The 14540-nt window shown below is 33.8% G+C and overlaps 1 protein-coding gene across 1 annotated transcript; it reads right to left on the minus strand.

Moving 5' to 3' along the window:
* Positions 1-11307: 11307 nt before the first annotated feature.
* On the minus strand, positions 11308-14055 carry LOC111890123 (non-specific lipid transfer protein GPI-anchored 6). The gene is made up of 4 exons (XM_023886274.1): positions 13716-14055; positions 13437-13532; positions 12476-12580; positions 11308-11360 (listed from the first exon to the last, which is right to left on the minus strand). The coding sequence occupies exons 1-4, from the start codon at positions 14053-14055 to the stop codon at positions 11308-11310; spliced, it is 594 nt and encodes a 197-aa protein (XP_023742042.1).
* Between the last annotated feature and the right edge of the window lie 485 nt (positions 14056-14540).

Raw genomic sequence — 14540 nt, forward strand, 5'->3', positions numbered from 1 at the left:
GTTGACGGGACCCATTGTGTATTGGCACTCCAACCCGATGGTTGATGGGCCTGGGGTATTCCAACCCGATGGTTGATTGGATCCAACATGATGTTATTGTATATGTTATTTGTTTGTGTGTTGGTGCTTTGGGGGATCTCACTAAGCGTTGGCTCATAGTTTCGGGTTATGTTTCAGGTATTTCGGATGACCGCGGGAAGGCAAAGGCGTAACCGTACACATCCTCATGTTTTTTACTTATGATTTTGGGAGACTCTGATATTGAACATGTTTTGAAAACTATGATTGTAAACAATTTGCAAAATTGGTTGGTTTTAAAAAGTTTAAATTTTCTTGTGATTTTATGAGTGTTACAAGTTGGTATCAGAGCCTTGGTTTGAGTGAATTGGAGGAACACTCGTGTGAATACTTTATACAACTCATTATACAACTTGTTAAAATGAATATGTTGATGAGTTTGATAGGGATGTCAACGGGGGCAAACGGGACGGGGATTGCATCCCCCGCCCCCGCCCCCGCCCCCGAAATCTCCATCCTTTCTACCCCCGCCCCCGCCCCCGAATTCCCCTTTTGACCCCCGCCCCCGCCCCCGTTCCCCCGCCCCTGATTGATTTTCGGCTAACTTATTTGGGCTAAAATAAGTTCTTGTTTGCGCTAAATGAAACTATTTTTTGGGTAACAAATAAATATTTATAACATAATTTTACATGTTACAAACAACTTAAAAACATGTTTTTGTTGAATTTTTGTACGTAAAAATCATGTTATTTTTTATTATATTTATATAATTAATATATGTCAATTTATATAATTTATTAACGGGCCCCCACAGGGGTTTCGGGACGGGACTACCAACCCTTGCCCCCGCCCCCGAAATTAAAACGGGGGTTAACCTTGCCCCCGCCCCCGCCCCGTCCCCGATTTTTTTCAACAAATCCCCCCATACGGGACGGGGCCCCCACGAGACTTTTTGACATCCCTAGAGTTTGATAAGTTACAACTCGTTAAAATGACTACTATTTTGGGTTTGATATAGTACAACTCATAAAAACGAATATGTTTCCATTTCTTGTGCCTTTTAGACTGGTCAAACTTTGATTGTTTATACTTTATACCATTTTGAAGGATTGTAACTAATTAAACATAACACCAAAACAACAAAATTATAGTCTAAAATCATCTACAAACTCTAAGTTACATGTTGGAAAAAACCACATGTCAACTCCACCGAAAACAAATAATATATGTTTGTTTAAGAATTTCAGGGAATACAAAAATTTAAATTTCTTGCTAAAAAGCTGAGATATTTCAGCTTTGATATCTCATCATTGAAGGATTGTAACTCATCGAATATAATACCAAAAACAACAAAATTATAGTCTAAAGTCATCAACAAATTCTAATTACACGTTGGAAAAAACCGCATGTCAATCCGACTTAAAAAGAATGAGATATTATTGTTTAAAGAATTTAACAGAATACAAAAGTTTAAATTTCTTGCTGAAAAACTAAAATAATTCAGCTTTGATATCTCATCTTTGAAGGACTGTAACTCATTGAATAATACCAAAAACAATAAAATTATAGTCTAGAATCATCTACAAACTCTAAATTACACATTGGAGAAAACCGCATGTCAATCAAACTTAAAACGAATGAGATATGCTTATTTAAAGAATTTCACAGAATACATTTTTTTTTTAAAATAAGCCGGTCCAAAACCAGTTTTTACCCGGAACCGGCCGGACTGGACCGGTAAAAAAATCAGACTGATTTTGCTTAAATCCTAGAACCAAGAACCGGCCCGGAGGTCCAAAAGAAAGGTCTGGTCCACAGGTCCAAATGCTCACCCCAATCTTCCAATCTACCATAAGGGATGATATTTCTATTCGTCATGATTTATTGATGTTTCAGTAAATATGACTGTGTTTATAAGATTAAACAAAATTATGATAATTTGAAATGATTCAACGAGTAGTAGAACAAATAGAAGAATCAATTAAGCAGAAAGATAAAAGATTCTCCAATCTGAAAAGAAATGAGAGTGCTTTTGTATCATGTTTTACGATCATCTTAGTAATTGTGGAATTGTATCACAATTGATCCTCAAAGAACATCTTAGTGCAATTGTATGACTAAGAAGAGAAATCCACTATTGTTGGAAATGGTTCGACAATAGATGAGTCATACTTAGTTCCAATCAAAGTTTTAGAGCCATGCTTTAGTAAATGTAAATCGTATCTTGAAACTCATTTTAAAACTGAGAAGGATGATAACACCTCGTAATATGTGGAGTAACAATGTTTTCTTACTCTAGCACATTTGGAATTGGAGTTGTGATGTTTTTTCGTTGATCGAGAACCAATAGATAACTGAGACCCATTGTATGAAGTGTTTTCTAGTCGGAAATCCGCACACACTTTTGAATCTTAGTTTTAGCTTGTCAATGAATGTTTATTGAGAAAAAAATTATATGTCAAGAAGTCAGTTGGAGTTGTATTGATCTTGAGAGTTTAAAAAGTCAACTGACAATGATCCTTTTAGTTATTAGTAGCACACAGCCTGACGTTGATAACCTGTTGTGTTTATTGACACATTCTAATTTCTGTGCACTTCTAATTGAGTTGACAATGCCTATGAATTCTATTTTCTTCATTTAACTGCAAAAGGTTAAGCATGTTGGTCAGTGAAAGTACATTGATTAATATGGGTCAGCTGCTACCAACATGGAAGCACTAGTGGGCTTTTTGAGCTACCATAAGGCAAGAATTTAGATTAAGCAAAGTTCAGTCCATGAAAAAGAACTAAATGTGTTTTTTTTTCCTAAACATTGTCTTATGATTGCAAAACTACAATATTGGATATTTAATAAGTTTACATTGTACTCAAAACATTGTTTGCTTGATATCAAATATGTATAACAAAAATAAATAACGTGACGCGACGACGCCCCATCCGCCAAAAACTCTTTGGTTACCTGTTTATTGATGTCCTGAGAATACAAATGATTTTGAAAAGTGTCAACAATTAAGTTGGTGAGTTCATAAGCATTTCGTATGATAGAAATCAGTAGTTTTTCCTTGTAAAAATGATAGAGTAACCTTTCAGAAAATCCAATATTTTCTTTACAAATGAAATGTAAGTCTTAAACCTAAGACTAAAAGTTAAGTAATGTTGTACTGGAAAATAGTGTTATGAAGTTTTATCTTTATATAAAACTACTTGAATGTATGTTAACCCCGTAAACCAAATGTATTTTTAACACCCCATGTGAGTTATCATAACCATGCTAATGACTAGTTGTCCTGCTACGATGTTCTTCAGGCGTCAGAATGTTAGACATTTGTCACCCAGACCTACCGGTCTAACTGTAGCTAACAATTTAGGCACGGGGTTGTCAATCCCGTATATATCTATACAAAAGTGTCACATTCTCCCTACAGGAGACTCTGGTTATAATTCAGGACTTAGTGTGTACTCTGGTAGGTATGGTGAAGCCAAATGTCTCACAAAATTTTATCAACCGGTTTACGTGAACTGAAAACCCTTTATCTTGTAAATGAATGCATTACTCTTCCATACTGGTTACATAGTGTAAAAATAATCATACCTTTAAATAATTATATGTTTCTTCCGTAATGATAGTGTAGTGTTTGTGACTCTCAAACTATACCAGTTATAGTTTATTATGTTTGTTTGTTAGGACTACTTATATAATCATCTATATAAATACATAGTAGTTATCTTTTCAATTTTCAAAGTGGATGGTCAAAACATCATATTTTGGGTTGTGCCCCACAAGATGGTGAAATAATTAGAAGGTAACCTCTTTTTGTTAGAAAACCATATTTTGGTAAAAAGCTTCAAAAACCTTGTAGTTTTGCAATCATAATTTTCTTATGATTATATAACATAGTTTATGTTTTGATTTTGTTAGTTTTGCATCTCAAAACTATAATATCACAAATAATTGTCCAAAGCTAGTGATAATCATATTTCATGCAAATAATGTTTTATTTTTTAGCATGAAGATGAAACATGTAAGTATTTGTGTGATAAACCAAACTTTACTTGTATCCCCCCCTAAAACATGAAAAACTCGAAAATATGGGGTATGAACTCACCTTGAGTGTGGTTGGGGTTGGATAAAGAGTTGAATGTTTTATGCTGGTCTGTTCAGATCTCACGACGTGAGGTTTAGGACCTTCGCGTCTTGAGAAAGTTGGCCACCATATCTATTTTTTCTGGATTAGGTCACGATGTGACTCAAGGTCAGGTCGCGACGTGATGGGACTGGAATCTTTTTGGATAAGTTGAGTTGACTCGCTGATTCGGGGCCGAGTCAAGTTGATCCTCACGACGTGACCGTAGTATGGTCACGACGTGAGAACCCGTTGTGGATTTTGGACCATGTTAGGCCTTGAGATTTTGATTTGGGCTTATTGTCTAGCATATTGGGTTTCTTTGGATTTAGGACCATGATGGGTTTTGGGCCTAATTTGGAGAATTGGGCTATATTTGGGCTTTGGATGATCATTTTGGAATTTGGGCCTTTGGATTGTTAGTTTGGGCCTAGGCTTTGGGTCAATTTGGGTAAAGGGTAAAAATGTCTTTTACCCTAGTTTGGACACTTAGTGTGGGTCAAGATCTGATTATTGATGGATTATTATTTTTGTGATTGATAGCGTGGAGATCTTAGTGAGACAACAGCCAGAGATTCTTTCTGTGAGATTCGACAGTGTGAGGCGAGTCTTCTCACCATATCCATGGGTCGAAGGCACCAATGTCAGCCCATTACTTGTTATGTGGAATGCTAGTTTCCTTTATGATACTTACTTAGAAGACCCCGGGAGTAGCCCATGGCATTTGTATGGAAGACCATGGGGGTAGCCCATGGCACTTGGATGTCAGACCATGGGGGCAGCCCATGGAATTTCAAGGAAAGACCATGGTGGTAGCCCATGGCATTTCAAGGAAAAGACCACGGGGGTAGCCCATGGCAAATGTATGTATGGTATGTGGTATTTTGGGGTACTCAGTAAGCTTTATGTTTATGATTTTCAATTTATATTTCAGGTACTTCGGTTTTCAATGAGAAGAGGTCATGATGATTGCACGACACACACCACTCGTTTTGCATTCTGTGATTTACTTTGGTAATGAATATGTATAGATAAAACCTTGATTACCTTCGTGTTATGAAGATGATATGATTTAATGGTTAGTTAATTCAAAAACGAAAAATTTATGGTCTTATTTTTGGGATGTTACAAGTGCATAAGCTTAAGAAGCCTAATTAGAGGCTTGACGAAGCATCGTGAAATAGGAATCTGAACTTCCATGAGAAAGTTAAAGGGTATTGATTTCTAGAAGTCCAGTTGGTTTCTAGGTACATGTCAAAGCTAGTGGAAGCATAATTGTTATGCTGGTATTGCATGTTGCAAATTTCAAAGTTCAGAAAAAATATTTCACTATAATGGACTTAAGGGAGAGGGCACTCATACTTTCTTACAAATCTAAAAGTTTAGATTGTATAGTTTAATAAAACTTGGTCAAAGACATATATGTATAGCATGTTGAAATGTTTCAACATTAGATATTCTATATATGGAAATATTAAAGCAAAAGATTGAACATGTATTAGACCCCTGTAATAATGAGTCGAGTCCCATATGCTTTGGATATAGGATCGACTACATATGCTATAAAATTCTATTATTCTATTTTTCAAATGCTCTAAGCATTGTTAGAAAAAAATATTAGAATTTTAAGTGACTAGAGTTATTAAGCAAACTACCAAGAACATTATGAGGTTTTACCGAAGACTGGTTTCTTGTGGATAGTTAGAAGTATGACATCATTTGGGAAGGACCATAGTGACATGTTTTGGATTGAGATGATTCTTGGTTAGAATTGATGGTCCTATGGGAATATGGAAATGTTTGCAAAATCTACATGTGAGTTGGAAACTTTAATGCAAGAGAAGTGCTCAAGGAGTGTACCTTGAATTTGAAGCTTCATAACCATGGAATTGTTTCTAGTGACAAGTTCCAGTGGAATATTTTGTAATATCGAAGAACCTGTCTCTGCGACTTTGGAACCTCAACATCACAGAAAGACAATGCATGTAAATATGAAATTCCACTACATCTTAGATAGCGTTAAGAATTTAGAGTTGAGAAATGAGCATCATTAGAGTAATGTCTAGTCGATATGTTCACAAAGGAAGGACCATCGAGAGGCATAGTATGCATGTTTATAACATGGCTTGACTAATGTTATCTAATTCAAGTGGTTGGATGATAACACGAAACAATATACAATGAATAAATTCGTAATTGTTATGGTGATTAAATAATAAGGATTTATTTATAATCAATGGGTATGATGCCAAAGTTAATTAATTTATTATTGGGTTTCACTTTTCATGTTTTACTTCCCTGAGTAATTTTAATATTATTCAAAATTCCACATTCGTTCATACTTTTGCAAGTAAGTAGTGAATTAAGACTGTCATGAATTGATTGTAGATTGTCGATTGAGGTTAAGACATTGCAATTGGAATTGCTACAATATTTGTGAGTACTTTTAAAATAGAGATTTTAAGTATTGGATAAACAAACGCTTAGAGATTACTTCATGGATTCAATCACAAGTAATTCTAAGATGATAATATCTTCTATTCTTAAAGCAGAGATATATAGTTTATAGTTACAGATCAGTTGTGCATTGGTTAGCTCAAATGCATCTCGTAACTAGATGTTATAAAGAGTTATTCCATGTGTGATTTGACATGTAAATTGTATGCCTATATAATTAATGTAATGCGTTCCTTTTGTCTTAATAAGAAAAACGATATCTATAGGCCCCTCGGTGATTTGAGTTGATCTATTAAAACCAGGTGCCTAGTCAAGACTGAATTTATATGTTCAATTGTGTAGTCTGAAATTTGATCACAAATCAGGAAATCAGGATATAGAACAAATGAACATGAGGTTGATCATTTAATCCATAACCCAGTTCATATGATATCATGTAGAACGAATGAATAACTGATCACTTATCTTATGGCCAACATTTGATTTGAATCAGAGTTCAGAAGTGGATTTAGAAAGCACTCTTTGTTTTTAGTTCGAGGTTTATACTTAAAATTGTAGTTACAGACTTATCCAAGTGGAGACCATTGGATTAAGGTGTCTACGCCAGTAACTAAATTGGTATATTCTTATCATTAAGCAAAGTCTTTTTTCGGTTGCCCTCATGACAAAAATAGCTAGAAAAGATATCAGGAGAAAGAAGTATAATTTATTAGATTATTATATGATTAATAAACTAATTGGAAATTATGATAAAATGATTTGTTAATATATTATGTGATTAATATATTAATTGGAAATAGACAGTTGATTTATTAATTTATTATGTGATTAATAAATTAATATGAGATCAATTATTAAATAATTGATTTGTTAATTTATATGGTTAATAAGGTAATAAGAAATCAATTACAATTGATTAATTATTAATCAAAATTAATCTGGAATTAATTCAGGATTAATTGGAAATAATTGTGGTGCAAGGGGTGAATTGTAATTATTTAATCTTTGAGCAAAAGAGGCAATTCTAGAAGAATCCATATCATGGATGGTTTTATGGAGTTCCTTAGGGTTTCCAGAAGCCTTCTAGTTGCATAAAAAGAAAAGATTTGAATTAAGATTAAATCTATTATTTAATCAATCCAAATCTTGCTTTGCATGCAAGCCATCTAAACTATAAATATGACCCCTTGGCTTGTAATTTTCTTTCACCACATTACCTAAATGCATATGAACAAAATTCCCTTCATATCTCCTCTCTCCTCATCATTCTAGGGTTTCTGGTTTTGGATGTAAGCTATTAGAGGCATCATCCTTTTGGTGCTTGCTTTCCAAGAAACTTCAAGAGTATTTGATTTGATTATTTTCTATAATAATCAAAAGGTGTGTAACCCTAATATTTATGTTAATTTTGATTTTCATATCCTTTATCTAGGGTTTCTTGATGTTTATAGTATATTGCTATCAATAGCGAAAACATAGATCATTTGTAGGTTGCATGTGAACTTAAGGGTTTAAGTATTTTTGCGCTCATATGTAATTTTTTATAACCTAGAAAACCCATCAGATACATGGTAAAGAAACAGGATAAGTGGTAGGATTTAGAGGAAACACAGGACGCGACGCGTTTTCACACACACACACACATACACACACACACACACACATATATATATATATATATATATATATATATATATATATATGGTTGAATGTTTTCTTCAACTATTTCTTTCCCAAAATAACAACCAGATTGATTAAGTGGCGATTTGTAGCTGAAATAGGCGGATATTAACACTAGTGTAGGAGGATACAAACTACCAAATGGGTTAAGGTATTCTCTTGCTTTGATATTAAGTAACGGTGTGTACATAGTGTAATTGTGGAGGGTTGTTAAGATTGTCATTCTAAATAAGCTAGTTATTTTTAAAATGTTTCCGTTGTGTGTTTTTTTAATCCCTATTTTATGCATCAAAATCCATCATTTGACTTATTTCTCCAGCACTCAAATATGATTTTAGGTTTCTCTATTTATAAGGGAAGGATCTAAACCCTAATAGATAATTATATGGTGTTAGAATAATTTTCTGTAACTTTGGTAATTATCTAATATTCAAATCCTTTATCTAGAATATTTTCCAGATTTTCCATGTTTCATTTAACTAATTAAACAATTAATTAATTAACAAACATAAAACCTATAATTAATCACTTTCCAATTTATACATTTTGTTCTTGTGTGTAACCAAAAAGAATATTGATATTAATAGTAATATTACGAACTTATGGATATGGGCACCATCTTCCAACTAGAACCACATCTCCGACAGCCATGATATTCAGACACTTGTTATATGCTAGTCTGACATTTCCATTGTAATGCATAAAGTTCTGCATTACATCTTTGGAATGACTAGCATGAAATGATGCACCGGAATCTAAGACCCATGTTTCTTTGGAGTTTTCAACTGATTAAATACCAAAGGGTTTCTAGCCCAACAGTATCCGGTGTTGCCTTTTCTTTTGAGGTTGAAGGTTAAGTCTTGCATTGGACATAGGTGAAATAATTTAGGTGTAGTTTAGTATATTTTCCGTTTTTAAAAAAAATGATTAAATGAGTGTGTCACTTACAAAATATGCTTCCATATTCATCTCCCTCGGCCTTTATCTACCATGAGCTTTGGGCACTGATTTTTGACATAACCACTCTCTTTGCACCACCTTTTATTCTCGACTTAGATCTTCCACTTCCCTCACATGCTTTGTTGGACTCCTTTAGTATGTATTCAGTACTCAAAATACTATTTGAAGCATATTCGACACTTTATCTACGCACACCCTCAACAAGGATTAAATCATGAATGCCTTTAAATATCAGCTTAGCACATTGCATGAGCTGCTAACTGCTGTCATTGTACCGTAACAACTATCGGGAAAAGATGATAATAGTAAAATGCCATGAATTCATTCTAGAATCCAATATCAACCAAAATTAACCTTGAGATGATTGAATTGAATTTATTCACATGATCCGTCATCGAGCCACCCTCATCACCTGTCGAATCAAGAAAACTTATTTATTGCTGAAGGCTTTTTGTACATGTAGAGCCTTAATCAAACCACGAATAGTCTTCACTCATTGACAATGTTTTAAGCAATGTTCTTCGCCAATGATAATCTCACCACAACAAGTGTCTTTCAATCTAACAAATGCCAAACCTCCTGTTTCATTTCTTTAGGTTTCCATATGGATAATGGTTCATGTAACTTCTTCTGGTAGAGATAGTCTTCGTTTTTCATTTTCTAGAAACCGAAATCATAACCATCAAAATTTTCAATCTTAATTCTTTCATCTTCAGGTCATAGCTCTGATACTAGTTTGTTGGGAATCGAATATCACTTTTCAAGATCTAATACCAGTTTTTTTGGGTAAATTCAACAAAACAAGTTAATCACTTAAAAAAAGATAAACGAACTTCGGAAAAACTTGGGAAATAAAACTTCTAAAAATCTAAAAACAAAAAACTGTAAAATCGAAACACAATATTTAACGTGGTTCAGCCAATCTAACCTAAATTTACGAACAAACAAGAGAGAGAGAGAGAGAGGGTTGATTTTATTAAAATTTCAAGAACAATTATAGTCACTTATAAATGTTACTCCTCATTTGAGCTCTCAAAACAAAATAATATCTCTTGCTTACAAATTGTTCCAAAAGATGTTCTCTCAAACTTACAATGATTTGTTCTCTTGAATTTTTTGTGTCTAAGAATGTTGATGGAGATATGTGCCTATTTATAATATCTCTTGCTTACAAATTGTTCCAAAAGATGTTCTCTCAAACTTACAATGATTTGCTCTCTTGAATTTTTGTGTCTAAGAATATTGATGGAGATATGTGCCTATTTATAGGCATACATAGGAAATGCTAACTAGGATATGTCTACTCATCCATAATTATCCCACGAATGGGATACCTAATTGTCAAACAATCACAAAACGCCATGCAACAACTTCCTCATCCCTGATAGTGTTTTTCCTCACAAACGAAGCTTTTTGCCGCTATTAGATCTTTATGTCAAGACTTCATACCCCAATAGTTTACGTGTGATATATCCCTCCACATCAGTTGTACACTGGCCACATAACACCCAATCCACATCACCTTAGTCCTTATAGTTACAACTTACAAATCGGTTATGTCACAACTTATCTTATATCTATTATCAAATAAACTATAGCAAATTGACGATGCACATTTATCTCTGATAAAAACAATAATGCATTGATGATAGGAGAAAGATTGTTTATGAGAAGTTGGAGACGAATTATTAAATAGGTGACGATTTTACTGAAAGGGAAAAAAAGAATGTGATTTATTCAATGGTTGTCCTAAACGGTGCTTTCGTTTTCTCCGACGTTAAACACATTACATACCACAACACTGAACAAAAACAAATATGTGAAGAACAAGAATCGAAGGCTAGAAGTTATATATCAAAAGTTAATTGAATTATAAGAAAAAACATATAAAAGCTATATAAAATACATATTTGAAAACACCATCAAAATAAATGATAACCAAATATGTATAATTTTATTATTAATCACCGTTGATAGTTTACGATCTCTCATTTAGACAATTAAGACAGGAAGGGAAGCATAACAATAAAGAACAAGAGGCACACTATATCAAGTCCAAACCATGTCTTCATCCTTCCCCTTCACCTACTCCTACATCCATGTTTGCTGCATAATCGCCGCCTTCAAAACAAGATCACATAATTAAAATCGATCTATAATCATTAATTCTATAAAGTTTTCATATTAATCACTACACACGTATATAACTTAGAACAAAATTTTCAAAAGCCAATGGTATTTTCACCAATAAAATCTTGGAAAAAATCGTGCTATATGACCGATTGAACTTTATAGATTTCAATGGATTATCATATCATTTTTTCTACATTCTATACACTTCTATCAATATTTTCGTAAAATACATTAAATCCTTGAAAGTTCAATATAACATTATAAAAGCTAATTTATAGTATTTATTTAAAAATTTGAAATTTTTTATTTTTCTTATTGAAAAATTCAATGGTCATTAACTGCAAATCCATTGAATGTCAATGTGACATTTCATTATGATAGAGTTTCATCCAATATTAAAGAACATACATGTTTGTATCAATGGGGTAATGAGTTCAATCCCACTAGTTTTGCAACCTTATTCAACTTTATCATTAAACTACTATTATAGATGTTCTTAATTTGAAAATTATTAAGAAAAAGATTCTAAAATTGTGTTTTGGTTTTATTAAAAACATATGTTTCCCATCTTTTCTAATATTGTCTACGGGGCATCAAAATACCTTTGAGAAAAATATTTGTTTTTAAAGAATACAATAAATAATTTTTTTAACCTTTTTTAAAATATAAAAAATAGCTTACGATATAAAAAAAAAGTTTGTTTTTAAAGACATCTAACCATAGTCTAATGTTTCTTTTTCTATCATGACCTCTGCCCCCGCCGTTGTCGTCACCATCACCATCACCATCACCACCTCCACTTTTACCTCCACCGCCACCGCCACCGCCACCTCCACCTCCACCGCCACCGCCACCGCCACCGCCTCCGCCTCCACCTCCGCCGCCGCCAAATCCACCGCCGCCACCTCCGCCGCCACCACCACGACCACCTCCGCCACCTCCACCGCCACCGCCACCTCCTCCTCCTCCTCCTCCTCCCCCACCACCACCTCCGATGCCACCGCCTCCACCACCAACACCACCACCTCCTCCGCCGCTGCCGCCACCACCACCTCCTCCTCCTCCGCCACCAACACCACCACCACCTCCTCCACCACCACCACCTCCACCTTCACAACTATCACGACCATCATCACCTTTGTCACCATTAGCACAACCACCACCCCCGCCACCGCCGCTATCACCCCCACCACCTCCATCGTTTTTTACTATCATCTAGAAATTTACATGGTTAGTAGGTGACTTGTCAAGGGTGTGTATTGGTCCAATGACATCCGCATGTGTTAAAATAGTATATGGGTATCAAAATCCAATCCAAAATTATCTAGGCTAGTTGGATATCCAAACATTGGACATCTACATGTGTTAAAATAGTATCTAAGTATCCAAATCCAATACAAATTTATCCAGGCTATTTGATATCCAAACTTCTAGATATGAATTCGGATAGTGGTTTTTCAAACTCTTGGATACTTAGATTATCTGAAAATTCGGAATAACTATATTGTTTTTATAATTATATTGTATCCTGCAGTTATTTGGAGATTCATATAAAAAGTTATGGACACCTAGTGAAGGTAAACTTTTAATGGTCCTTTACATATAAAACTATAAGTTCGTTGATATCAGTTGGACTTATAATCTGTGATTTTGAGTGATATATAAGTAGATAAACTAAAATACAATTAGGTTAGGTAAAAAACAAAATATTATTGATTGTTTTCTTTGAAATTTAGACATTCTATATTTTATCAAAAAATTTGGATACCTAATTTGGTTATGGATTCAAATATCAAAATATAATATTAGAAACTTTAGAATATCCAAAATCCGGATATTTAACATTATAACATTATGGATATCCGGTATTAAACACCAACAAACGTGGAACTATGATCCCAAAGCATGGTATAATTTTTATCCACGAAAAAGAAAAATGGTGTTTTTTTTAACAATTAAAATTTTTACATTACTTTTTTTTAGCATATATGTATGCATATCTAAGCTTCGAGGTTAAGTTAGTCACACTATTTAGATCTTATAAATTTTTTAAGTGTGTTTCACCTGGTAAAGCTATGGTTTTCTTTTTGCTCTCCGTGCTTTTAGCATGATCTTCATCTATTTTAGAATATGTCGAGCCTGGTTGCAAATACAAAAGACCTGATTACATCATAAACAAGATAGATCAATAATTGTATGATCCTTAAAGCATTTTCTTTAGAGTTTATGTTTTTTAGGTGAGCATTAAGCCAATGAGAACATTATAGGAGGTAGGTTCATGTGCTCCATTAAGACAAAGGAGCACGAGTACGAATCAATCACACGATAATTACTACTACTTACTCAGACACTCGGAGACATTGGCAAACGTGTTGCAAGAATCTGGTAGGCTTAATGCAAGTGTGTCATTAAACTTGAACCCAAGGCTATGTTTATAATATTTGATCATGATGCATAAACATGCCCTGTTCTTTGTCAAGACTATCTTGAGATCGCTACAACAATCCTTAGTTGGATCCTTTGCTTCACCACCCATATAAGGTAGACAACTTTCTAACCTTATAAGTTGGTTTTCACACATCTCTTTATCTTTGTTTATGTCTCCTTTTGATGACTCAAAAAACACCATCACTATCATGGCTAAGCATGCCAATGATCCTTTAGACCAATGTAATAAACCCATTCTTAGATTACCAATTAAAAGCACCGATGAGCCGATATTACATAAAAAGTTATACGTTACATGCCTTTATATATGACATCTATGAGAGGGAGAACGGGGTGGTTAAATTTTCATTTAAGGCACTTAATGTAGGCTAAGATCACACTGAACAATTATTATATTTGAAGGATGTATCTGGTTTTTATTTAGATTTTTTATGTTGGCAAGGACGATAATGGTACGATCGATAGAACACTACACCAACTAACTTATTATTATTAATGAACCACATTAGTCTGTCAGTAACAATATTTTATATTGGAAATTGTAATTCCTACAATTATCATTACAAATATATCTTCTAGTATTTGAACAACTGCTATAAACATACGTAATCACAAATAATCATTTACTTAATGTTATTACAACATGCAACATATTTTACCGCTATTATGGACATGGGCTTTAATAATTGTATATGACTCCTCCTCCATGACATTAGATCT

This window comes from Lactuca sativa, chromosome 6 (assembly GCF_002870075.4).
Source record: "Lactuca sativa cultivar Salinas chromosome 6, Lsat_Salinas_v11, whole genome shotgun sequence".
Classification (NCBI taxonomy): Eukaryota; Viridiplantae; Streptophyta; class Magnoliopsida; order Asterales; family Asteraceae; genus Lactuca; species Lactuca sativa.

Coding starts and splice junctions, on each gene's coding strand:
- LOC111890123 (XM_023886274.1), bottom strand. CDS start 14,055: ATGGGTTTATTACATTGGTCTAAAGGATCATTGGCATGCTTAGCCATG. Junction 12,581..13,436: donor GAAAACCATAGCTTTACCAG/GTGAAACACACT, acceptor TCTAGATGATAG/TAAAAAACGATGGAGGTGGT. Junction 11,361..12,475: donor TGATAGTTGTGAAGGTGGAG/GTGGTGGTGGTG, acceptor CTTGTTTTGAAG/GCGGCGATTATGCAGCAAAC.